This window comes from Fusarium redolens (assembly GCF_020744475.1).
Source record: "Fusarium redolens strain MPI-CAGE-AT-0023 chromosome Unknown BKA55scaffold_2, whole genome shotgun sequence".
NCBI classification, from domain to species: domain Eukaryota; kingdom Fungi; phylum Ascomycota; class Sordariomycetes; order Hypocreales; family Nectriaceae; genus Fusarium; species Fusarium redolens.
Genome location: NW_025763665.1, coordinates 153,680 through 178,238, shown reverse-complemented (window position 1 = coordinate 178,238; position 24,559 = coordinate 153,680). Strand labels below are relative to the sequence as shown.

Here is a 24,559-nt window from a genome sequence, read left to right as displayed (position 1 = left end):
AATGTCTGTACATGTCATAGTCGTGATGTTCATCCGACAGTTCCGTACGTGTAATGCGTCATAGCTCAAGAAAGACCAAGTAACCACACCAATAGTAACACAACCCTTTCAACTTCACCAATTGCTATAATCCTGCTGTGAAAAACCAATGACGCTTTATAGATACACGGTAGTCCAATCTATGCGCCAGACGTATTCCAAACCCATCCCATCATTATGCCTCCAATTGTGAACCTTTCCAAACTCCTGTCTTATGACAAAACTGGCTTAGTTGTCCATCATCTCTCTGAATCTTGAGTCCCGTGAAGGACTTTGACTCTTCCTCTCAGCAGGGTCTTTAATTGCTGGGGGAGGAGTAATGGCGGGAACAGCCTCGTCTTCACTTAGACTGCTCACAGGGCTGATGCCGCGCGAATCATGCAGCACATCCCGTTCTTGGTCGCTTGGCTCAGCGTTTGCGCTGCGACCGGCAAGGGCGACATCTCGCATGCTCGTAGCCCGGTTGTCCAGGCTTGTTGAACTTTCATTTGCATCGGTATCCCGGAGAGCGGCTCCGCCAATAAAACTGCTTCTCTTGTCACCTTGGCTTTCACGATCTTTTTCTCCAAGAGATTTGCCTCGTGAAAACCGGTTCTTGATCCATCCCTTGACCTTGGAAGTTGGTGATGCCGCATCGCTGAGCTTTCTTCGGCCCCTTTCAGTTGTGCCAGCTTCTGTGTCAATCGCTGCTGGGGCGCCAGGCGCACTCGACTCATTCGGCGCAACAATAGGAGGTGAGACAGCCTCTTCGCTTCTTGTGCTCGCACCATCATCAACAGCTTCTTCGCCAGAGACAGCTGTGTTACCCCTAGACCGTTGCTTCTCCTCCTTGGCCTGGCGTCGCTCTTCGGCTCGTGCTGCCTTCTCCTCAGCCTTCTTGGCCTTGTACTCCTGCTTCTCTTGGTCTATGAAAGAAATTAGTCAGGCTCAGTGCAAATGAGTATTTTTGCTGTGGACATACCCTTGAGCTTCTTTGTGATGTCTTTAATTTCGCGGTCGCGCGCCTTTTGCTTCTCCTGCTCAGCTTTTCTTGCTTCCTCTTCCATCTTGAGTGTAGCAAGTCGCTCGCGCTCAACTTCAGCCTTCTCGTTAATGTCATCCAAAAGGGGCTGCATTCTTTTGACTGCGATGGCGTCTATATCGTGAGGATCCATGAACCTGCCACCTCCAATGTCGATTTTGCCCTTGTTTGCATTCCGGGTTTCGTGACTAGCACTCGCCAACTGATGAGCCTTAAGCTCCCACTCACTCATCAGAGTTGGGTTGACCTGGCCAGTTTCGTGATAGACCTTTTCATCCATACCTTGCAGTCGGGCCTTCACATTGCGTTGTGCCGCAGCAAGAAGTGCGTTGCGATCATCCTGTCGCTTCTTCTGATCGACTTCTGAAAGCTTGTTAGAGAAAAGCGACATCTGCTGCCGAATTCTTTCGGATTGTTGTCTATCGTCGAGGTCACCGTCGCTGGAAGAGCGACGACGCAGCTTGGACGTCAGCGTAAACCGCCGTCTAGGTGACGACTCATTTCCATAGTAAGATTGGTAGTCTCTGTTCTTTTGATGTTCCTGTTCAAGCTTCGCCAGTCGTTCTTGTGCTTGTTTGTACGCAGCGTCCTGGAGATTAATGTATGGTTTTGGCTGGGGCGCATCAGAACCTTGCCCGTGGGTTTCCTTGGCTTCATCGATAATCTTTTGCTGATGTGAATACATTTTCCGGGCCATCGCAACCGCTGATGCATGGAGTTGCTCATTGTTTTGTCGTTCATCCACCTCCGGTTTGACTGGCGGATTAGACGTAAACATGTTGCGAGTCATGGTAGTGACTGGCACCGCACCAGCGTTTTCTGTTGTTGGCTTGGCCCTCAGGCTTGCTTTGTGAGCAAGAGCGGCTCCGCTGAGCGCATCGGGTCGTGTATTAGTCTGAGGGGATGATGGAGCACGAGTGTCTGGTGCTGATGGCGTAGATTTAGCTCGCCGTCTAGTAGTTGACATGGCACCTTTGGCTGCGGCCAGAGACTTTTGTCCTTGCAGTGAAGTATCAGATGCTCTTGGGTCGAGCCGTCGCATTGAGTTGGCTCGATTCGTGTTGAATGCTTGAGTAGCAGCAGAATTTCCCCATCCTTCGTGTGACTTGCGCTGGCTTGGGGATTGGTTTAATGCAGCATTAGCAGAGCCAACAGCTAGAAGTGCGGCTTTGTGGCCAGCAGAGTTGGATGTTGGTTCCCATGCTGGAGCCATCTTATAATCTTTGGCTAGAGCGGCAGCAGCGGATGCGGATGAGGTTTTGTCAGGTTTCCAGAGTTCGATAGGTTTTTGATTAGACCATCCAAGTGAAGCAGCGGCACTTGCAGCAGCACCGTCAGGACGAAGACCGGCGGAAGGATAGCTAGGGAGATCTCGAGGATCTGCGTATTTGAGACGACCCGAGTTGTTGACCACTATGTATTGTCAGAAAAGACCTGGGCCATGCGCGGGCGGATGACGAATATGCTAGGATGCCGGTACATACCTGGAGCCGCTGCCGGCTGTGACTGGATCATGGTTGGCTGCTGGGATGCGCTGGTGGGCATCGGTATAAGGGACGTCAGAAGGGTGCTGGCTCAGCCCTTCGTATTGGAGCCTCGGATGGGTGAGACTTCAATGGAATACGATGCGAAGAAATAGATTAGTCGCGATGCGCCGGGCGTGGTGATAAGCTCTCGACAGGGCCAGGTCCTTGTGACAATATGTTTGTATTGATTTCCAAGGCTCTTGGCGGTTGTAATGTCGTATGTAGTTAATATTAATAGACTGTTTCTATGTCGAACATGGGTATGCCGGATGCTCGTCTTGAGGTGGAATTACTTCAATGGTGGAGACGAATGAATTGTCTCTTTGCAGGGAATATTGAAACAGATAGGATAAATGCTGAGTGACGACACTGTATGGAGATAGGATTCGCGTAGGTATTAGCCGTGTATTTGGTGTTGTCTCTCAATCGTGAAGAAACAGAAGGGAAAGAATAGAGTAAAATATGGGTGAAAGCAAGATTTATTCACTAAGACGATGATGATGATGCTATCAAAGGAGACCCTCGTCTTCGTGGCGCCCTCACTCAAATGGCGTCGTTCGTTCGTTGGCCCCGAGACAAGACGGACGGTGCGGTGCTTTCCTTCCTTACCTCTCTCCTACACATGGGATACATACGTCAGGGTCGTTGCCGTAGCTCTTTCCTTTCCCGGACCTGCGATACGCTACCCCAGATAGTGCTAGTTGTGACGTCACTTAGTCCTTGGCGATGATCTCAGGTGCAGACGCTAGTGGCTAGTGTTAGTCGGAAGGAGCACAGTATTCAGATTGTCTCATGATATTCAGCTTTGATTGTTGGTTCTTCGGTATGGGCAACTCCGTCACGTACAGTGGAGAGTTACCAAATACAGCTGTCTCTGAGCATCCCCTGTCTTATCACTGTTATCAAATAGCGAAAGGCTCATCTTCAGCTACCTTAAGTTCAGCTTCGTCTTGTCTCTCCACTACGTAGCGATTGTAACACTGCCACACCACACCACACCGCTATCAATTCGCACTGTACTTCTATCAGCTTAGCAATTTTTTAGCTTCCCGTCATCCATTGAAGATATCTCCCAATTGGCATTAGATGGGATCTTTTGCCCAACCCATCAAGCTAAGATCGAGCTGCGAACGAATAAATACGAAGCCACATGGTTGAGTCTCGACCAGGCAACAGACAGATCTTTACCTCAAGTTACTGGAAGAGAAACAAAGTCTGTAACTGAAACCTTGGACGGAATCTGTATCTTCACCTGAGAATCAACGGTGCATCTTGTCCTGTCTTAGCTCCCGAATGATCACTCGGCGTTTTCGGTATTGAAATTGAGATCGACGCTGCTCGTCTTCTTTTTGGTGTGTTTTAACCCTCTTCTTAGCGTCCGCTTTGAACCCTCCGATCTCTTGAGGCGCATTTGGCTCGATTGATCGATTTCTCGTAATACTAACAACCCTGGTTTCAAGTCTGTGTTGCCCACCAACTTGATATTGTTCCGGATCGCTTCTTGTCCGCTTGTTAGTTCATCGTCAATGCGCTGCAACTACCGTACAGTACACAGCCCAGCTGCAATACTATCGGTGGCTTGAGGACCCTTGATTAGACTTGCTAACTTTATTCCGACGCAGCAAGTTTCTTGGCAAACCATTATGACTTCCTCTGTTGGCCTTGAGAACGTTCTCAACTTTCGTGATGTTGGCAAAACGGTCAATGACTTTTTGGGCACAAGGTATCACTACTTTTTACGTACAGGAGAGATTGTTAACTAATTCTCATTAGGCGAATTCGTGAGGGTTTGTTCTACCGCTCTGCCAGGCCAGGTATGAGACAACATCACACATAGATGTACCTGACCACTGCTAAGACAGCTCTAGATGATACCACTCTTTCGGACAGACAGCTCATCAGAGATGAACTGGGTGTCAAGACGGTCATAGATCTGAGGACCAAGTGAGACTGAAAAGTCCCCCAAAAGAATGCTTTGCTAACAACCATCAAGAACCGAGCACCTGAATCAAGCAAAAAGACGAAAGGAGCAGTCCAGTATTCCTGCTCTCGTTAAGTCCAATGAAGCCCTTGCTGAGCCACTCCAAATATCTGGTCTGGACTATCGACAAGTCAAGATCACAGGACGCCCCTTCGAACTGTTCCTCCTAAGTCAGCTCTCATGGTGGGACTTCTTGTGAGTAGTACACCTCCATGTCGAAACTAGATAGCCACTGACTTCTTTTTTAGCCGCGTGGTGTTCCTGTTTGTTTGTGGTTACCGCACTGAAGCAATCAATATCCTTGGGCAGCAGGTCATGATTCCTCGCGGACTTGTAGGCTTAGGTCTTGATACGCTCGATCAGTCCACACGGGAGATTCGCGAAGCTCTATCATTTTATGCTAACCGAGCTGCTCTTCCTTCCATCGTTCACTGCACTCAAGGCAAAGACCGCACCGGTAATAAGACCCCATGTTTCGACTCGTGTTGGAGCTGACTCCTGAATAGGTCTCATTTGCGCGCTGGTGCTTATGATTCTCGATGTCCCTGTCTCGGCCATTGAGTATGACTATGCTCTCAGTGACGAGGCCCTGATTCCTGAACGCGAACAGCGTCTCGTTGAGATTCGTGAAATCGGATTGACAGACGAGTGGCTTCACACTGCGGATGATATGATTATTGGTATCAAAAAACACCTCGACGACAAATATGGTGGACTAAATGCCTACCTGGACGGCATAGGTTTTGGTGCTGATGACAGAGCCAAGGTACGTGATCTTTTACTCTATTAGAGTACCAGGGGTCAGCGTTTAGTGCAGGAGCTTCATCACATTACACATATGAGGAGGATTCATGTGTTCATCTTGAGATGTTATAGTCTATTTCTTTCTGAAGCGACCTTGTAGCCAGCATCTATACATCTTGAGCTTTGAGGCTCTGTTGACGAGCAATCGTCGATCAACACCAAGCTTCTCAACCTCGAACAGGGGTATCTCTGTCTTGGTCTCCTCTATATCTGAGTTTTGAGCAGCATCTGCACCGTTCTCGGCCTCCGCCGTCGGGTCGGCAGTGGCAGCTTCTAGGGTAGCTTTAGCATCCTCGTCGGCCTTCTTCCCAGTCCAGATATCCGCGAGCTGATCCTTGTCAAAGAAATAAACACGTGTGCCGTCGCCTCGGATGTAAAAGTTTTCGTCCAGGTATCGACCCTTGCGGAACCGGACCTGGGCCAGATCTCCTCTTCCATAGTCTCGGAAGCAGATCAGGCCACCGGGCTTGAGCACTCGGTGGACGTTGTGAACAGCCTTGGCCCATTGATCGGGCGATAAAGCAGAGAAGATGAAAATCAACACGGCGACATCTACGGAGCCTTCCTCGAGTCCAGGCGGCAAGTCATCACTGGTGACGTCCCATACGTCAGCCTGGATAAACTCAGGGTTGTACGCTTCATTCTTGCGAATGACCTCTACGGCTGTCTTTGAGTAGTCGCAGGCATGGATCTTCAGTTGTGGGTTCTTATTCTCGGCCAAGACAGGGAAGGCCGTATTACCGGCTCCTGCGCCAATCTCCAGGATGACCTTAGGACCGGCGGCTTCCTTGGTTACCTCGGCCAGAACAGGGAATTCCTGTTGCAGCCATTTGCGATTCTTGAAAAAATTGGCGGCATTGTTCTTGTAGAACAAATTCCACCATCTAGCAGGGTCCTGACTGAACTTTCCTGAGTTGCCATGTTAGCAACGCTTCAATGTTTGAGATTGCGACAAGAAATGTGAGGATGTGGTGTAAATCAGATGGGAGCGAAAGAATAAGAAGGTATAGTTTGTCTTCAGTAGATTCAGATGAACTATGCATTGGTTGTGTATCATCAGGACACCAGGAGGAGAAGCTGAGCCGTGTAAAGTTTTGGGCGGTTGACTTACTCTTTTCAAAGTCCGAGACAGGATGTTGACGCTGTTTCGCGTACTGCTCCTCAGCATACTCCTTGTACGTATCGTCAGTCTCAACGTGGTCCCAGGCATTGAACTCGAAGACATCATCTCCTTCATTCAAATACCGGCTACCGAACTGGAAGGGATCACTCCGCTTCAAGTTGTTGGTAGGGTCATGCGATCGATGAGGCGGCACCTCAGCAGCCTCAGTCTCGGGTACGGCAGCTTCGGTGACGGCCTCGGTGACCGGATCCTTGACGTCCAACGCGGCCATGTCCTGGATAGGAATCGACTCGAGTGTCGGGCTCGCGACGGCCTCGCCACTTGGCGCTGGTGACGCCATCTTGGACTCGTTATGTCCTTGAAGCATGCACTCGCAGGCGCAAGCAGTGTGCTTTTTACGGCACAGGTAGTTGACACTGCGGAAGTGAGGAAGAAGGATGCTCGAGGTTCAAGAAAAAATTCTGTGGAGAGATGGGTTTTGTCTTGGAATATTTGAGTGTGGGGCATTATTTCATCCAATTAGAAGCTCAAGTTCTCTGATCGGACTTTTAGATAACCCGAAGCTCAGGAGCTTGTGACAAGCAGCCAATCATGTGCGGTTTGTGGTCGATGGTGCACGTAGCATCAAGCCTCCTGTTCAATTGAACTGTATCATTGTGAGGTAGACGATAAACGCCGTCCTCTCCCCCCACCGAACTCGTCACTATAAGACCTTATATCTGCCGAACATTCGACACTTACAGCGAAGCGACCGTCACAGACCCATTGTAGCAATATGGCCCCCTCTCTCACCAGGCCACAAGGCCAGCTATCACCTGCTGAAGCTCTCCACCTTGCGCAACAAGCTCCCATCATCTTGAAGCGCAACCCCAAGGCCTTCTCGGCTTCTCCTCTTGTATCACTCTTTTCGGCAGCCGAAACACCTGAGCTATGGACGATCTACGAAAATCTCATCATCACATGTCTTCGAACAGGCGACGACGATTCGGCGCATAAGTGCTTGGAGAGGTTGGTGTTGCGTTTTGGCGATGAGAACGAACGCGTCATGGCACTCAAGGGATTGATCAAGGAGGCGGAGGCGACAAACAACAGCGAACTTCAGGAAGTGTTGAAGGAATACGAGGACCTTCTGCAGCAGGATGGAACAAACATCGTGAGCATGACGACGCCTTGTGGCCATCAAGACGTTGTACTGACAAACTCCAGTATATCGCGAAGCGACGAGTGGCTCTTTTGCGATCCATGGGAAAGACAACGGAGGCAATCGCGGCACTAGTATGGTTGCTCGAGTTCAACCCTACAGATGCCGAGGCCTGGTCTGAGCTATCGGACCTCTACCTTTCTCAAGGCCTGTACTCCCAAGCTATCTACGCTCTGGAAGAGGTTCTTGTGCTAGTACCAAATGCGTGGAACGTACGTTACTTTTCTGTTCTTATGAACGACCCCATCTGACACTACTGGATAGTTGCACGCAAGGCTAGGTGAGGTGACATTAATGGCAGCCAACGAAACAAGCGATGGATCTCCTCAGAAGTACCTGGCAAGCTCGGTAAAGAGATTTTGCCGAAGCATTGAGCTTTGCGAAGACTATCTCCGGGGCTATTATGGTCTGAAGAGGGTCACCGATAAGATTCTGGCTGAGTATGCTAAGCTCAAGAAGCAATCAGAGAGTGATGAGTTCTCCCTGCCAGACCAGCAGACTCTTGCAAAATTGAACCAGGCAGCCACAGAGAAGCTAGCGGAGATCGTTCGTCGATATGGTGCCCGGGAACCCCTGTGGCAAGGATACAATGCAGACGAGGTTGTTGCGGCTCGTGAGTTGCTTGACAAGTCATCGGCAGAGGTCGTCCGGTGAGCGACGACATACGGCACATAAGAGTCTGGCCCAATGACAAGGCAGACTTGCTGCATTACGATGCTGTGACTCAGAACAGCGAGTACAGGCGTGGTCGAGACACGTACTGTGTGTATGCTTGACAGGAAGTTCTTCCCGTGGAGTCTGGTGAGTGAATGTGCCTGACTAGTTCATTTGCAACGGCCGATGGGTCTTGGGCCAGAAAAGGTGGAATGGAAGAGGCAGAGCATAAGACGGACAAAAGCGGTCCTCTGAGGCTTTGACAGATAACTTAGAAGTGGAGGCAGCAATGCCCAACTCGGCATTGCTGGGCATCTGCACGTGGCGCCATACAGGGACAGGTCGGTGGGGTTTACCTGACTCTGAGGTGGGTGGTGATAATCAAGTTTGACAGGGGAGATGTGTTGAATTTACAGAACTGGAGCTACCCAATACCGACTGCTAGCTTAGGCAGAAATTTACAACATTCAACAGAGGGATCAGCTTCGTTTCCCTTCTGTAATACCCCAGAGAGCATCGTTCAGTAGGACCAAGATTGGTCTTGGGGTTAGAATACACGATGTTTTGGGTCTCACAGTGATCAGGACACCATCGGCATTGAGACTCGAAGCTAAGAGAGATTGACTTTCTCCACGTTGAATGCGAAACATCATGTTTATTCCCCATGGATTGCCGATTATGGTCCTGATTATGGATCACTTTGCAAGCGAACCGCCATGGCGCCAGCGGGACGATGGCTGATCACTAACTCAACTTACACCCTGGGTCTCGTAGTGACATGGCCTTAACTCATACTTTGTAATACGGGACCTACACTGATTCAAACCGCTGATACCTCCTTGATGGGCTTATTCAGTGACCTTCACTTGGCTGTTCCGTCGCTGGGTTTAAAGTGATAGGGCACGGACTGCTGAAAGGTGTCAGACGAAAGCCAATTCGTGGTAAAAGTGTGTTGTAATTTCTTCGCCACTGCCCACTTGGCTACGTCTGGATGGCTGAGGCTCTGCGGGAAGGTGGAAATGCTAATATTTGGTGTCTGCTACTCCTGGCTAGGTGGTATCAAGTTGAGATGTGTATGTGTGAATTTGAGAAGCAGTTGAGCAAACTCAATTCGACATCTCTACACAACCATTGAAGACTTTTAAGCTGGATGCAAATCTCAGCAGTTTAGATCACAACCATGATGGAAACCCTGTTGTTATTGTTGCAGTTCACGGACTTGCTGTGGGTGTCTTGCGATGGATGAGCTGGCCTTGGGTTCCTACTTTCGGGCCTCAACGCTCGAAATGGGGCGCAAATCGTGCTTGTGAGCCAGTCGCGGAATGGGGGGATTGTGAGGCGATAAGTTTGCTTCGTTCTCGTTGACTGAAAGAAGAAGGGAAAACAGAACTCAAAAATGACAGTGAATTGGGGATATAAGGGCGTCGTAGTTTGCCAATGCCTGAGGTTGCTTTCTCCTTTTTTTCTATTATTCTGTCTGATACTCAATAATCAATTACGAGCATCACCACTTCAATTATCAGTGACTTGTTAGTTCGGATAGCGACTGCGCCTCGGTCCGTTCCGATTTCAAGTTTCGCAAACGGTCGAACATGATGTATCATTGGACAATGACGTTGCACAGCCTTTGTCGGACAGGAACTCTCTGTTTGAAATGTGCTCAATTACCTGTTTCATGGTAATATCAGAAACCCAGTATATCTCCAGGTTGAAACACGATATCTCCCGTCTACCAACACAGATGATGACTGTGAAGTTAGTGTTGGGTTCGACAACAAACGGTTGACCTCGGCGCTAAAAAAAAGGACAACGATATCATTCTAGCGGTCAGCGATTCAAGCAGCGATTCACTGGAATTCTGTGTCTACCTCCCCAGCAACTAAAAAATTTGTGCATCCAATCTTTGACTGGAGGCTGCGTAACGTTGGGCTGCAGCACCGCCATGGCATCCCTGGATCCCTTTTCAGCCCAGCTGAAGAGAAAGAGAGAGAGTCAGAGAGAGTCTGGCCCTAGGTCTCCTCCCTTTTTCTTTTTTGCTGTCATTTTCCTTATTTTTTTCCTTTTCTTATTTGTTGTGCGTACAACTCGAAATCTATTTCACCGAAAGAAGCCTTTCATTCCATCCATGCCCTATCTAACAGAATGAATCTTGATTCCTTCACGCTCTAAACAGAAAGTCTCTGTTTGACTTACACTTCCACTTGCACGCTTCGGGCTACTACAAATAAATTAATCTCACCCCACCACCCCCTCCATCCTCAATGTCCCCACTAAACAAGCTGGTTACCGTCCACTACCGATTCACACAAAAACAATCCATCAAACAACAACGCTTTTGTTGATAGATTTTTGGTCTAGACTTGCCTTCCTGTTGTCTATCAAACTTGTCTCGTCAAGATCTTCAAACAAACATCAAACTATACTGTCACAAGGTATGTATTGACTCCAATAATGTCTACCATTCCCCTCTAGCATCAGCTTCTTTCTCTCTCTCCCTCTCCGCATGAACACCTTTCTTGTCTCGGATGTATCTCTGGGGGTGGGCTCAACTCCAGAAAAGATGGCCCATGTGATCATCACTGGTCATGTCAAAACAGCTGAGCAAGCAAATATGCCCCGGCGGATAGCTTAGCTAGCATCAACGGGAAGCAGGTCAATGACTGCATGACATTCACTCGTTCATTCATGGCCATGTCCACCCTGCGAACCAAAGAAACACCGCCGCACATACTTTACAGTACCTCCATCTGGGCTACCTTACTCAGGCACTCTTTCTCGTACCTCGTTGCGGTCTGCTCTTCCTACGGCGATGCTACAATACTTTGTCCTTACTGTAGCATCACCACTGCCACTCTCCCTTCCCTGCATCAACTCTAGGTCCTTCCATGACCAACAGGACCATTAGGCTTTGAGGCTCGCTCTTTTTGGCCCCCACACAGGGTTGGGCAACCGCTTTCACAGACCTTGACGCCCTACCACCAGCCTGCGAAGACCCAAAACGTAGACGAGCATAGGGAGAGCCATTTGACAGACTGGAAATGGCAGCGGACGCCTGGGATAAACCGGGAGTTTGGGGAGCCAAGGACTCCAACGGCTTCGAGCACGGCCACTCAGATCGATGGACCGCCTAAACATCCCGCCAACTCCAGCCCAACGAGCGCTAGCAGCATGCTTCAACAGGGTCCCCACCGACTCCATCGACAGGGCGACGAACCAGGGTGTCCCAGTTCAGGGCGGCTGACAAGAACGATGTTTTGGTGCCCAGCAAGTCTTCCTAACGAGCACATGGCATGGCTTCACGATGCAGGAAACTTCGATTATTGAGCGCTGTGCTGGTGCTCAATCGACACTATTCTCCTAGGCTCAAGTCAAGATCCAACCCATTGTCTTGTTCAGGTCACCGTTTCGACCTGACGGACTGGGTTCGCAGGAAACTTTTCCGCGCCGCTATGTTGCTCAGTCCTCATGCAAGGGAGAGAGATCCTGACCAACCGGGATATTCACTCTTCAAGATTTTATCTAGATGATTTTTTTTTTCTTGTGCCCAACTTTACTAACTGATTGTCGTCTTCTTAGTTGAAATCATAGATTTCCTCTAACCCACGAAGCTCGGACTGGCATCCTGTGACCACGAAGTTGGTTCTTCTCAAAAATTTAGACCGCACGGACACACCTAGATTTTAAAGTGTGTACTTTACTTACACGGACACCCACAGCTCTGGTTCGACAAGCTTTCACCATTGCGATACAACGGTCGTTCGTCGTTTCAGTTGATTTACTCTGGAGCGGTTCTATATCAATTCGTCTTTTGGTTAACAACACCTGACTCTCTACGTGCAAAAAAATCGATTCGATCTCTGCAACCATTATTATAACGCCGCTTCCAACTGTTGCTCGGAATTCGACCAGTGAGTAAGTGGCCCGTAAGTAAACGATCTGGAACCCCTCACCGCCGATCGATTTCTGCCGCTTTTCCATCCTCGCAACCGCCGCCTGAATCCACCCCGCCCACACTCTTTTGCGCCTGATCTTAACGTGCGCCGTACAGCAAGCAAGCACTCTGCTAGATACAACTTTGGTACCCTCCTCGGTCAGCAACCACAAGGCACCATCGTTCATTTCTTGTTCTGCGACTCCGCACCAGCTTCACAAGCAGGCATTTTCCCCGTCTCACTGCTTTCGTGACCAGCCGACCTTTCCCTTCCGCTGTCACGCCCTCATCTTTTGGTGGCGTACTCACTTAATTTTACGACCCCTCACTCTACGCCCTGTCGCGCAAGTCCAATTCTTCCTCGCCACGACCCTCGTACCAAACACTTGCCGTTGTGTTTTTTTTCTTCTCTCTTCTACTGCGGCTACGACCTCGTCCTCCGTTTCCCCCATCGTTCGCTCGGTTACTTTGGGGGTTGCTAGGCATTGTTTCTACCCTGTCAGCTGAGCATCTACTTGTGCTTGTTGCCTTCTTTCTTCCTTTCCAACCTACATTCAGTGCCTTTACTCCGGCTTTCTCCTGTGGATTGTCGTGGGTAGAGGGCATCCCACCAAGTATCTGCTATGTGAGTCCCCTCCCTCCATTACCATCCTACCCATATCTTTCAGCGCTTGCGTTCCTCCCCTCCCTCCCCTCTTGTCTTTCTCATATCCACCTTACTAGTTGTCTCAACTGCGCCCCCTCTAGCTTTGTTTACTTGTCTCTCCTACACTTGCGCTTCATCTATTGCGCATTACTCTTGACCATACAGCTCACACTCTCATCTTGCCAGGCTCAAACAACGCCCTTCTTCCAGAGCCCCTACCTCCGGCACTCGTCCTACTGAGACGTCCGCTTCTGGGACAGCATCTTACAGCGACGATTCTTCGCAGGAGACCGGCCAGGACTACACCGATTCTGAAGAGGACCTTTACGACGACGAATACGACGACGACGACGACGGTCTTGGCCCGTCTGACTCTGCCTCAACTAGCGACCACGACCAGCATTATCGTCATCACCTCTCTCAGCGTCAGCATCAGCTCCCTCTTCATCAGCTTCCGCCTCAACCTCAATTCCCTCCACATCACGGGCAGCTTGCTCATCACCAGCAATTACCTACTCGTCAACCGCCACCCCATCAATTGCAAGCCCGTCAACAAGGTCCTCCCCAGGATCTTTACCAACCTGAAGAGGAACCCAGACAGTCTTATCGTCGACCGCGGCGCGATCGTGCAGCGCCGCCCACCGCCAATCTGGAAGATCCTCGTGGGTATGGCGCCTATGGCCGTGGCGCATATGGGCATCCCCAGGCCGGCGGGCGCCCTGGACCCGGTCAAATGTATGGCAGAGGCCAGCAGCCAGGATATCAAAATCAAATGGGACCCTATATGGGATACCCTGCTAATAGCCAGATGGTGCCTTTTGGCTACGGTGACCCTGCCAGCCCTTACGGTGCTGGCTATGGAGGCGAAGGAAGAGGCATGTATGACATGATGCCTTATCAACAACCTCCAAGTGGTTACTATGGCGCTGTACAACCTCATCCTCTCTACGGGCCACCCCATATGGCTGGAATACCACCTGGGCAACTCACTACACCACCACCTCCTCCGCCTACTGAGGCTCCTGCTAAGCCAGCCACACCTGCTCCTCCTAAAGAAGATCCGGAAAAGATTCGATTAGAAGCCGAGATTGCTGCGTTTAAAGCTATGGAGGAGAAGGTCAAGGCTGCCGAGAAGCAAAAAGAAGCTGAGGCGCAAATCCGAAAAGAAGCCGAGGAAGCCTTCCATCGAAGAATGGAGGATATGAGACTGGCCCAAGAAGAAGCCAAGAAAGAGATTGAAAGGGCCAGGCTTGAAGCAGAAAAGGCTGCCCGAGAGAGAATGGAAGCCGAACGAAAGGCCGAAGAGAAACGCGCCCAGGAACACGCTCGCGCCATGGCGGAAGCCGAGGAGAAAGCTCGTCTCAGATTTGAAGCTGAGATGAAGGCCGCTGAGGACCGAAGAAAGGCCGAGGCCGAGGCTCGCATCCAAGCTGAAGAAGAAGCCAGAAAGAAGTTCGAAGCTGCAGCCAAGGCAGCTGAAGAACAACGAAAGGCCGAGGCTGCAGCGCGTGCACAAGCAGAAAGGGAGGCCCGAGAAAAGTATGAGGCCGAGATGAAGGCAGCTGCCGAACAGCGCAAAGCAGAGGCCGAGGCCAAGGCTAAGGCTGAAGAAGAAGCTCGTCTGAAGCTCGAGGCTGAATTGAGGGCAGCGGAGGAGCGTGGTAAGAGGGAAGCTGAGGAGCGAGTCAGAGCCGAAAGAGAAGCTCGACTGAAATTTGAGGCTGAACTAAGGGCCGCCGAGGACAAGAGGCTGAAAGAGGAGGAAGAGCGAAAGCGTGCTGAAGAGCTTGCTCGAGTTCGGTTTGAGAAAGCACTACAAGAGGAGGCTGAAGCAAAGGCTGCTGCCGCGAAGAAGGCCCAGGAGGAAGCCGAGCGCCTCATGAGAGTTGAGCAAGAGGCTAAGGAAGCTGCCGCAAAGAAAGCGGCCGAGGAAGCCGAGAAACTCAAGAAGCTCGAAGAAGAAACTCGCGCGAAGGCTGAGGCTGAGACTCTCAAGAAAATTGAGGAGGAAAATAAGAAGGCAGCAGAAGCTGCCGCAGCTGAGGAAGCCGCTAAGAAAGCCGCCGCAGAACTTAAGCAGAAAATTGAAGAGGAGACAAAGGTCAAGCTTGAAGAGTCTAAGAAGAAGGCTGAGCAGGCCCCAATCCGATTCAAGGATGCGGTTGGTCGAAAGTTCAGCTTCCCCTTTCACTTGTGTGCCACTTGGCAGGTATGTACTTCAGATTATGACGGGCGACGAACAACCGCTGACGATATCGCAGGGTATGGAAGATCTCATCAAGCAAGCTTTCATGCAAGTTGATGTTTTGGGACCTCATGTAATGGAAGGTCACTATGATCTTATCGGCCCCGACGGGGAGATCATTCTGCCATCTGTTTGGGAGAAGGTGGTTCAGCCTGATTGGGCTATTACCATGACCATGTGGCCGATGGACAAGATGCCTCCACTGGGACACCCCAAGATGCCTGGCGCGCCCGGCATGCATGGGCACAAGCACGGCGGTCCTATTCCTGTTCCACCCCGTCCCATGGGCCCAGGTATGCGACCTGCCATGCATCCTCCTGGCGGTATGCCCCCCGGAGGAGTTCGACCGCCCCCAGGATGGCCTGTCGGAGGAGGTGTTCGACCTGATATGCCAATGCCGCCCAACGTTGTGACTGTCGGCCCTGCTCCTGGCAAGTCCACCAAGCACAAGAAGCCATCCAAGGACCACTCAGGAATGGCTGGCTTTTTGTTTGGCAAACCTCAGAAGAAGAAGTGAGTTCCTGAGTCCTCCCAATTACTTAGACAATAAGCTAACAATCATCCAGGCCTAGCAAGAAATGAGGTGCCATACTGATATGTCAGTCAGCATGAGAAAACGAACGTTTGACCTTGGTTTCATTTTACAGTTTTGTTTATTTGCAGATACCTCACCGGCATCGGCTGCCGGCCTGATTTCGAAAACATCTCCTTGGCAGTTTCTTTTGGGGTTTTCTATTATTGTTTGAGATGGAAAAACGAGGCAGCGGAATTTTGATCCTTTCCCAACTCATGGTTAGCGTATTCATATCGCAGAGGCGTCACGAATTGTCCTATATGCATGTGGATCGGAGTATGATGATATGGTTGAAACGATGATATGGAGGGAATGGGAACACGATCCAATGTTGAGGACTTGGTCATCTTCTGGCACAGACAGAGCCAAGACGATTGATGCAAGTTCAGGTATTGGCGCAAAGATGACGCTCTATTTTTGATCTGTCTGTTTGGTTTTGATTTGGATATGGCGGACGAGCACGTTTGATAGACACGGCCGTCCTAGACACGCGTCATGTAGAATGAACGGAGTAGGAAGAAGAATGATTTGTTTTGAAGTTAAGCTTAAGTTTCATCGACATGAGTGAGTTGGGTTTGGTCCCTTGTATTGTGCCATGCGTTGCAGTGAATTGTGGTATATCCACTTGACTCTATGCAAGTAATCTAAACTATTCTAAGACTCTATCAGGGTATATGAGGGGGCGGAAGGAGGATACTCAAATAACACTGTATGTATGCAATATTAGAGTTTCCGTTGAGGCCCTAGCTTCTCGAAGGCCTTCTTCTCAAAGGCTTCTATCATCATACTGGCGACCTTATCTGAGACGGCGGCACTTACAGCACCATAGAGTGGGTTTGTAAACTGAAAGTCGATAGATAGATTGACCTCGGTACGCGGTGACGGTGGCCCAGAAATTGGTCTCACCGACCAGCGTGTCACAAGGCTCCGGAAGACAGCCGATGCGTCGGGCCCTGTACCCCCAGGAGTAGTCTCCCCACTGATGGCTTCAACAGATTGGCCAGGAACACAGCGCAATCGACTTGTAAAGACCTCGTCGAAACCTCCCCATCCAACATGTAGATCAGCGAGTGCGGGGTAGCGTCGCCCGGTATCGGGGTCGGGGTCGGACCAGCGAGTTACTCGAGAGCGGGAGCAATAAGGGACGAACGATGAGTAAGAATCCACGTCGGCTATGAGATCGTAAAGTGGTTCGTGTGGATATGGTAGAGTGCGGTTGGCCGATAATCTTTGAGGTTCGGACGATGGGAGGGTGATGAATGAGCGGTGCAGGGGTGTTGAGGTACGAGTGAAGTTGGTGATGTTGGATATGGAAACCGATGAGCGGGCGACAACGGCTCGAGAGGGGAGGAAACGGAGGGCCATTGGAGGATATTAAGAGGATTATTGGGGTTAGATTAATCGAGTGTCACCGTCGTGAGAGTTTCATGGTCTAGAAGCGAACAATGGACGTTAAGGAGAGAGAATAAATAGCCGTGACCGAAAATCTATGATGGTGTTGAGGCTCTGCTAAACTGAGTCGAGAATAAGTTGGAGGCTTTCCGCCCGCCCCCACCTCTGGCTTGGTGCAGTGTAATCCGCTAAACTCGTAACGTTAGGGGATTTAACCGCTGTAGACACTCCCCAGCTCGGGCCGTCCTGCTCGCCGAGCCAAGGGCGGTGGATGGATGATTCCGTCATGCTCAGTAAAGTAAAGCCGCACATGCTGTACGTACAGTACAGTGCTTGTTAAGTTAGTGCATCCATACTCAACACCAACCAACCAACCGTCCATCCCATCCACTCTCACCAGCACGCGACATCTACTTTCGCTGCTGAACGAAACATCCTCCTCCTCACGATATTATACGAGATGCGCCGCTCGAACATATCTTCACGAAGCCCCTGAGACCACGTCCTACTACCTAAATAAGCATCTCCTCTAACGGTCGGCCCCACGCCCGCGGGGCAGCTTCTCACCATGTAGGCCAGGATATCAACATGGAATCGACCTCTGGGAGAGACATTGACCGTGTGCGCGCAGGTTTGAAAAGTCGCTCTACGACCTCATCCGGGGGCTACGGAACCACAAGGGCAATGAGAAGGAGTATATCCAGAAGAGCCTCAAGGAGTGCCGCGCCGAAGTTCGCAGCCAGGATATGGGTTAGTTTGATGTTATGCTTGGGAGAAGCTAGCTGTATAGATGGTCTGACTTCAGCTGTTTAGATCTTAAGGCGACGGCACTGCTGAAGCTCATTTATCTGGAAATGGTCGGACATGATATGTCGTGGGCGTCGTTCCATGTCCTCGAGGTCATGTCGTCGCCCAAGTACCACCAGAAGCGAGTTGGATATTTGGGAGCTGTTCAGAGCTTTAGACCCGATACTGAGGTTCTGATGCTGGCTACTAATCTGCTGAAGAAGGTCCGTCGATCACATATTGTACTTCTTGATGCTTCTAGCTAACATCATGATCAGGATCTTGGTTCAACGACTCCGACGGTTATATCTCTCCCTATAGCAACTCTTCCCCATGTCATCACCCCCTCGTTAGCGCTCTCGACACTGCAGGACTTACTACCTCGATTAAGCCATAGCCATTCGAACATTCGAAAGAAGACATTGGTGACGCTGTATCGACTTGCTTTGGTATACCCCGAAGCTCTCCGTGCGGCATGGCCCAAGATCAAGGAACGTCTGATGGACCCTGATGAGGATCCCAGTGTAACAGCAGCTATCGTCAATGTTGTCTGCGAGCTTGGCTGGCGAAGACCGAATGACTTTCTTCCTTTAGCTCCTCGACTCTTCGAGCTCTTGGTTGATGGTGGTAATAACTGGATGGCCATCAAACTCATCAAACTCGTAAGCTATTCAGCACTAAAACTCTGGTGCTGTTATACTAATCTCTGTTCAGTTCGCCACGTTAACACCACTGGAGCCCCGACTCGTGAGAAAGCTGCTACCTCCTCTGACCAATATCATTAGGACCACTCCCGCTATGTCATTGCTCTATGAGTGCATCAACGGAATCATTCAAGGCGGCATCTTAGGAAACTCTGATGATTCTGGTACTGACGAGATCGCAACGCTATGTGTTAACAAATTGCGAGGCATGGTCATGATAGATGGCGACCCTAACCGTAAGTGCTAAGCTGTTGCTTTATCATGGAGGTAAACTGACCAGAACTTAGTCAAATATGTTGCTTTACTGGCGTTCAACAAGATCGTTACCACACACCCTTACTTAGTATCTCAGCAAGAGGATGTGATTCTGGAGTGTATCGACAGCCCCGATATCACTATCCGAATACAAGCACTTGACCTGGTCCAAGGCATGGTGACTGGCGACAATCTCGTGTCTATCGTGAGCCGCCTCATGAAGCAGCTCAAGTTATCCATGCCGGCTCGGGACAAATCGCTGCCTGGCACTCCTCCAAATGACCCCAACGAATCCGAGGATGAGTTTGCTGAGCCAGCCCCGAGGCCCAAGGCCGAATCCGCTCCTTTGCCGGACGACTATCGAATCGACGTCATTGGAAGGATTCTGGGAATGTGCTCCAAGGATAACTACTCGAGTGTCTTGGACTTTGACTGGTACATTGATGTCCTCACGCAGCTTGTTCGTATGGCTCCCGCCTCTCGCAAGGTCGATGATGATTTGGGTCCTGTTGAAAAGGCCAGGGCCAATGTGTCAGAAAAGATTGGTGACGAGCTCCGCAATGTGGCTGTCAAGGTCCGGGTGATGCGATCAACGGCTGTCAGGGCAGCAGAGATCATTCTCAGCCAGCTTAACACAGATACACCGCCAGGATACAGAATTACTTCAGGCGCACTCAAGTCAGTTGCATGGATCATGGGCGAATACGCTTCGCAATTAGCCGTCCCAGACGAGGGTCTGAATGGCCTCTTACAGCTTATTCCCCGAACAAACAACCCTGAAGTTTTAACGACAACCTTACAAGCCGTCACCAAAGTTTTCGCGACTATAGTGGGAGATGAAAGTGAGCCCTGGACAGCAGAGAGAAAGTCGAGGGTATCGCTACTTATGGCACGCATTATCCACGTCTTTGAGCCTCTGGCATTACACCCTAGTCTTGAGGTTCAGGAACGAGCCGTTGAGTTTACAGAATTGCTGAAGCTCACGGCTGAAGCTGCTTCATCTCAGCCGGCGTCGACAGACGATGTTGAGCAAGATCCTCCATTACTTCTTACTCAGGCTATCCCCTCGCTTTTCAACGGCTGGGAACTCAACTCGGTATCCAAGGGTGCTCAACTGAACGTCCCAGTACCTGTAGGCCTTGACTTGGATGAACCCATTCATGCAAACTTGGCCAAGTTGTTATCAGAAGCCGACTCCATCACATTAGCAACAGACGACTCGGATGAGTTTGAGACATACTACCACCAGAAGCCACCACCTACAAGCATCGATTCATCTGCCCCAGCCATCAGCAGGATAGCTGAGCCTACAGAGGAATACTCAACTTCTTATCAGCAAGCTGACGAAGATACATATCTGGATGCCGATATCGTTGCTCGAAGAAAAGCCGAGCGTCTCGAACGCAACAGAGATGATCCCTTTTATATTCCCAGCAACGACACTCCTCGCACTTCAACTCCTATTCATAATATTCTCCAGAGCAGCAATGGACCCGACCTGGATATAGACTCTATCCCTATCATGCAACTGGAGCTATCAAGATCCGGAACGCCTGCTGCACAGCCCCCAAGACCACAGCCAAAGCCACGACAAAAAGTCGTTATTGCAGCAGATGAGACCCTCGAAGGCAGCGCTAGTGGCGGTCTTCGATCTTATGACTCGGAGAATAACTCTGACAGCTTCACAAAGCCCAAGGTTCGCAAGCCCAAGACCAAGCAGACCCTGCTTGGCGTAGACTCGAGCGGCATCGGCTCCTTCAGTCTTGAAGGCCAACCGTCAACTGGTTTCGACTATGAGCAGCAACAGCGTGAGGACGTTGAGATGCAGCAAGCCATGAAAGAAGTCGAGCGTCTTCGCCTCGAGATGCAACGCGCGAATGAACGCATTCATGTTGCACAGGGCGTTGATGTTGAGGGCACAGTTGTCAAGAAGAAAAAGAAGAAGCCCAAGAAGGATGCTGGTACTGAAGGAGCAGAGGGCGAAGAAGTCAAGCCCAAGAAAAAGAAGAAGAAAACTCCGCGTGCTGCGGTCCTGGAGGAAGAAGGCGGTGATGATAGCAGTGCTCGTGGTGTCGAGTCTCCTGCTTCTGGTGGTGAAGTGGCTGTTGCTAAGAAGAAAAAGAAGAAGAAGCGTGTTGCTGAGATTCAAGACGAGTAGATGATACAAGTTGTTTAGGAATGAATGAGCATTCGATAGCATAACAGAGACACTCAGTCAGAAGGAGGAGGATCAAACAGATAATAATAAGTATCAAAAATCTTCGAGTCATTTCTCATGTCCTGCCTGTCATGTGCTAGGCCGCTTTTCGCTCAATATTTACAACGTCTCAAAGAGTATCATCAAGCCCAAGCTGGATCAATGTCCTGAAACAAGTCTCTTAACGAATAGGGAATCGCTGCCATATCATGATATTGATACAGCACAAATACAAAAATAGACCGGACCCAGTTCCAGTTCCAGATCCAGATCCACGTCCAGATCCAGAAAAACGACAAGAAAAAAAGTACACCGATAGTTCTTTTTTGCTCATGTTCCATTAACACATACACATGACAAGGTAGATTAGACGGCTGAGTCGACTCGAGCCGCTCCCCTCTATTCCTGCAGTCCCGCTTCGCTGTTAACCAAATCCCAACTCCGTTCAAGATCAAGATGAAGGCGTGGCTCTATTTGGATCTGTCATGGTTCAGAACCGAAACTCCGCCTCCAACCGCTGTCTAAAACTTGGCTCCGTGTCGTAAAACTAGTCCTCCATCGGAGCATCTTCAAGTTGCACGCCGCGGTTGGATTCTGAAGGGGGGGTCGATGGTACCACAGGAACTCGCTTGCCACCAACGAACTTGGTTGGTGTGCGTCCTGTGCTGTCACGGCTGTCTCGCTTCTCCGAATCGGCATCAGACTTATCCTTTTCAGCATCGCCATTTACAGGGGCAGCACCATCGGGCTCGGGAACTTCAAGACTCTGTCTCTTGATAACACCGCCGAGACTGGTGCGGTGTCGATCGACAGCCGATGTTGGACTGGCAATAGGGAATCGCGTCTCTGGTCCGCCAGTGCTTCGGTCTCGGCGGTGACCACGAGGGCCTGGCGCAGGGCTCTTATCACGGCCGCGGCTTGCGTTGGCCTTTTCAAGCAGGGCTCTATTCCGCTCTTCCATAAGGGCCTTACGGTTGCTCTCGTCGGTACTAATGGCTCTAGGACGGTTGTTGCTGCCAACAGACGTGGAGTGTGTAACCATAGACATGCGCTTCAGGGCACTGAATATGGCGTCCTTGTGGGCAAATAGATCTCGGACCAGTCGGTACGCATGCTTCTCTTCCATGGTGAGTGAGGTCTCAGTTCGTGGTCGCAAGATGCAGGGTCCAAGGGTGGTGGCGAGAGATGCAACATAAGCTTCATCGGCAGAAGTCAAGTCGATCAGGCGAGTGAAGTGGTTCATGCAAGCATCGAGAGTGGCAATATTGGTGAGGCGGAGCTGTGAGAGAGTAGATTGGAGAGCAGCAATGCGAGAGGACTCATCAGCGTCAGTAGATGGGGTAGAGTAAATGGTTCGGATAATCTCATAAACGTGAGAGGAGACCAGAGAATCTATGATGATGTTAGTTTACGTTATATATGGGTTTTATCGAGCTTTTGAACTTACCGGGAAGCTCCAAAAGATAAACCTTGAGTAAGCTGGCAACCGTGGGGATATCAAATTCATCAAACACATCAGGAGAAACAGGCTTGCCGTCATTGACCTTGGCACGTAGCCGGTGTGACTGTGATAGCGGAACTTCCAGCAACCAGACACCTCGCCGAGCCTCATCACCTTCAAGGTCAGGGTAATGGTGATCTAGGTAGGTCAAGATAGTGGTAACAATCATGGGCACTCGCTTCTTGTCAGCCCTGGCACGAGCCTCAAGATCAATACCAAATGTCTGCTCGTCGACCTTGTTATAATAGTTCTCATACACGACCACTTTGGGCACGAAACTTCCAGTGCGATAGGTCTCGAGAAGATACCGTAGATCGCTCTGGGGCTGGATGGTCTCCTGGAAGAGCATCATCTGGTCTACAGTAGACTGCAGGCTTGGAATGACGTTTCCAATAGTGCCCGAGAAGTCGAGGATGACAGTCTTGACAGCCTTTAGACGGTCAAGCTCGCAGCGCTCAAGGAACTTGAGATGAAGGTGGATAGCCTCCTCAAGCTCGCATCGAAGCTGATCAAGTTTGCGAACGCCCTCACGGTACTTCTCATCGGCCTCGGATGCCTCTCGTTTCAGACGCTGGCTAGGGGTCTCGTTAGGGTGAGAGTTGTTGAGAACATTCCAGTTGGCGAGATACTCGCTGACAGTTCCAACTGGAGAATCAGCGCCCTCCGAACCCGTAGAAGCTAGTGAGAAAGTGCGGTTGATAGACTTCTTTTCGGGAACACCGGCCATTTGGAAAGCCTTTGGTCGCCATTGGTAGAACATCTTGGAGCTGTTGGCAAATGTACTACCCACATTACCGATAAGACGAAGGAAACCGTTGTTAACAAGATCTTGACCAATTCGCTCAGCATAAGCCACGCCGATGTTGCCCATGCTACGCTGCAAATATTCGACGATGTCGGAGCCGGAGGAAGTGTTGAGGTATGTTCCCAGGATGGGCACCTTAGTCTCGCCCATCTTGATGGTGGAAAGCATCTGGGAAAGAATCTTCTTCACTTGCTCGGGCTGGTAAGTGTCGTCGCCAATTTCATACAACTCTTCCTCCTCGGGCTCCTCCTCCTTATGAGGCTGAACCTTAATCTCGGGAATATTCTGATTGCCTTTGGGGCTGGTTTCAGGATCCTGGAAAGCAAGCTTATTTTCCTCTTCAAGGTCCTCTACTAGTCGGCACTTGTTGAAATACACGGATCGGAGCTTCTTGACTGCCTCGGCTTGACGATCGTGAGCCTTGATTCGCACTTGCAGCTCATCTTGAGAGTCCTGGATGCGAGCTTCGTGGGCGTCGCACCAGCGGGAGAAGGGGTTGACAACGAGGTCGCGGATGCTCTGAGCGATGCGACGGTGGTTGCGAGCAGCATCTTGCATCTCATTTCGCATGCCATCGAAGGCCTAGATTTTGTCAGTTGGTAAGCTCAACCCGGACAGTGACGTTATCGCATAGTAAATCCCCACAAGTGACTGCGGCGCAGACTTGGGGCATTTTAGGATTCAGAGGCATGGTATCGTACCTTGCGAACGGTAGCTCCGTCATCACGACTAAAGCCACCAGTGATCTTGTCGGCAGATGGAGCAATATCGCCAAGTCGCTGGCCGTAGGTCTCCTCAGCTTCGGCGCGTAGGCGTGCGATGGTCAGAACCTGTCTGTTCTCATGAACACCTTGTTGGAGCTTGCTGAACAGGACGCCCAGTCCCGCAGCATAATCGCTCGACCAAAAGGAATCAGCAAACCCCGGCATGATGGTCTGCCTTGTCCAGCCCCTTCTATTGATGCGGTGATTATGAGGTCCCTGTTTTCGAGTCTATCGGAGGGGAAGTAAGAGCAAAAGCTCGCTATAGCGGTGGAAGAAGTGTCGGAGATCGAATCGCGATGCGATGGGTGACGTAGGCGCAGACGTACGCAGGAAGTCGTCGCGATTGTCGTGAAATAAGGGGGGATTGGGCGGAAGGATGTCGCCGTTTGCGTTGTGCAGGTTGATAATCT

At 50.4% G+C, this 24,559-nt stretch overlaps 8 protein-coding genes across 8 annotated transcripts; 4 read left to right on the top strand and 4 right to left on the bottom strand.

The window, feature by feature from the left end:
• Window positions 1-267: 267 nt before the first annotated feature.
• BKA55DRAFT_501012 (uncharacterized protein) lies at window positions 268-2,575 on the bottom strand (the record flags this gene model as incomplete). The annotated part of the gene is made up of 3 exons (XM_046186788.1): window positions 268-944; window positions 1,001-2,473; window positions 2,545-2,575. 3 exons carry the CDS (start codon window positions 2,573-2,575, stop codon window positions 268-270), a joined length of 2,181 nt encoding a protein of 726 aa, XP_046054547.1.
• A 1,654-nt stretch (window positions 2,576-4,229) lies between these two features.
• On the top strand, window positions 4,230-5,357 carry BKA55DRAFT_684010 (protein-tyrosine phosphatase-like protein; the record flags this gene model as incomplete). The annotated part of the gene is made up of 6 exons (XM_046198577.1): window positions 4,230-4,309; window positions 4,360-4,400; window positions 4,455-4,530; window positions 4,580-4,762; window positions 4,816-5,024; window positions 5,074-5,357. The coding sequence occupies 6 exons, from the start codon at window positions 4,230-4,232 to the stop codon at window positions 5,355-5,357; spliced, it is 873 nt and encodes a 290-aa protein (XP_046054546.1).
• An 87-nt stretch (window positions 5,358-5,444) lies between these two features.
• On the bottom strand, window positions 5,445-6,834 carry BKA55DRAFT_589275 (S-adenosyl-L-methionine-dependent methyltransferase; the record flags this gene model as incomplete). The annotated part of the gene is made up of 2 exons (XM_046194910.1): window positions 5,445-6,280; window positions 6,483-6,834. 2 exons carry the CDS (start codon window positions 6,832-6,834, stop codon window positions 5,445-5,447), a joined length of 1,188 nt encoding a protein of 395 aa, XP_046054545.1.
• A 435-nt stretch (window positions 6,835-7,269) lies between these two features.
• BKA55DRAFT_499049 (uncharacterized protein) lies at window positions 7,270-8,349 on the top strand (the record flags this gene model as incomplete). Its single annotated transcript, XM_046186616.1, has 3 exons — window positions 7,270-7,647; window positions 7,701-7,907; window positions 7,960-8,349. 3 exons carry the CDS (start codon window positions 7,270-7,272, stop codon window positions 8,347-8,349), a joined length of 975 nt encoding a protein of 324 aa, XP_046054544.1.
• Window positions 8,350-12,686: 4,337 nt separating this feature from the next.
• On the top strand, window positions 12,687-15,830 carry BKA55DRAFT_149985 (uncharacterized protein). Its single transcript, XM_046184939.1, has 4 exons — window positions 12,687-12,905; window positions 13,113-15,135; window positions 15,188-15,684; window positions 15,738-15,830. Coding segments are annotated over exons 1-4 (2,538 nt in total). The 5' UTR covers window positions 12,687-12,903; the 3' UTR covers window positions 15,754-15,830.
• A 638-nt stretch (window positions 15,831-16,468) lies between these two features.
• BKA55DRAFT_499882 (dehydrase and lipid transport-domain-containing protein) lies at window positions 16,469-17,110 on the bottom strand (the record flags this gene model as incomplete). Its single annotated transcript, XM_046186695.1, has 1 exon — window positions 16,469-17,110. The coding sequence occupies one exon, from the start codon at window positions 17,108-17,110 to the stop codon at window positions 16,469-16,471; it is 642 nt and encodes a 213-aa protein (XP_046054542.1).
• Window positions 17,111-17,356: 246 nt separating this feature from the next.
• On the top strand, window positions 17,357-21,131 carry BKA55DRAFT_553095 (adaptin N terminal region-domain-containing protein). Its single transcript, XM_046191497.1, has 6 exons — window positions 17,357-17,707; window positions 17,769-17,887; window positions 17,951-18,147; window positions 18,202-18,585; window positions 18,638-18,863; window positions 18,915-21,131. Coding segments are annotated over exons 1-6 (3,054 nt in total). The 5' UTR covers window positions 17,357-17,705; the 3' UTR covers window positions 21,041-21,131.
• Window positions 21,132-21,626: 495 nt separating this feature from the next.
• On the bottom strand, window positions 21,627-24,314 carry BKA55DRAFT_533529 (uncharacterized protein; the record flags this gene model as incomplete). The annotated part of the gene is made up of 3 exons (XM_046189485.1): window positions 21,627-22,471; window positions 22,527-23,967; window positions 24,087-24,314. The coding sequence occupies 3 exons, from the start codon at window positions 24,312-24,314 to the stop codon at window positions 21,627-21,629; spliced, it is 2,514 nt and encodes an 837-aa protein (XP_046054540.1).
• Window positions 24,315-24,559: the final 245 nt, after the last annotated feature.

What these genes read in the sequence shown, in the direction of transcription:
- BKA55DRAFT_149985 (XM_046184939.1), top strand. An exon ending in ACTTGTGTGCCACTTGGCAG is followed by an intron (nt 15,136 to 15,187) that starts GTATGTACTTCA and finishes ACGATATCGCAG; the next exon opens with GGTATGGAAGATCTCATCAA.
- BKA55DRAFT_553095 (XM_046191497.1), top strand. An exon ending in CTACTAATCTGCTGAAGAAG is followed by an intron (nt 18,148 to 18,201) that starts GTCCGTCGATCA and finishes CATCATGATCAG; the next exon opens with GATCTTGGTTCAACGACTCC. An exon ending in CCATCAAACTCATCAAACTC is followed by an intron (nt 18,586 to 18,637) that starts GTAAGCTATTCA and finishes ATCTCTGTTCAG; the next exon opens with TTCGCCACGTTAACACCACT.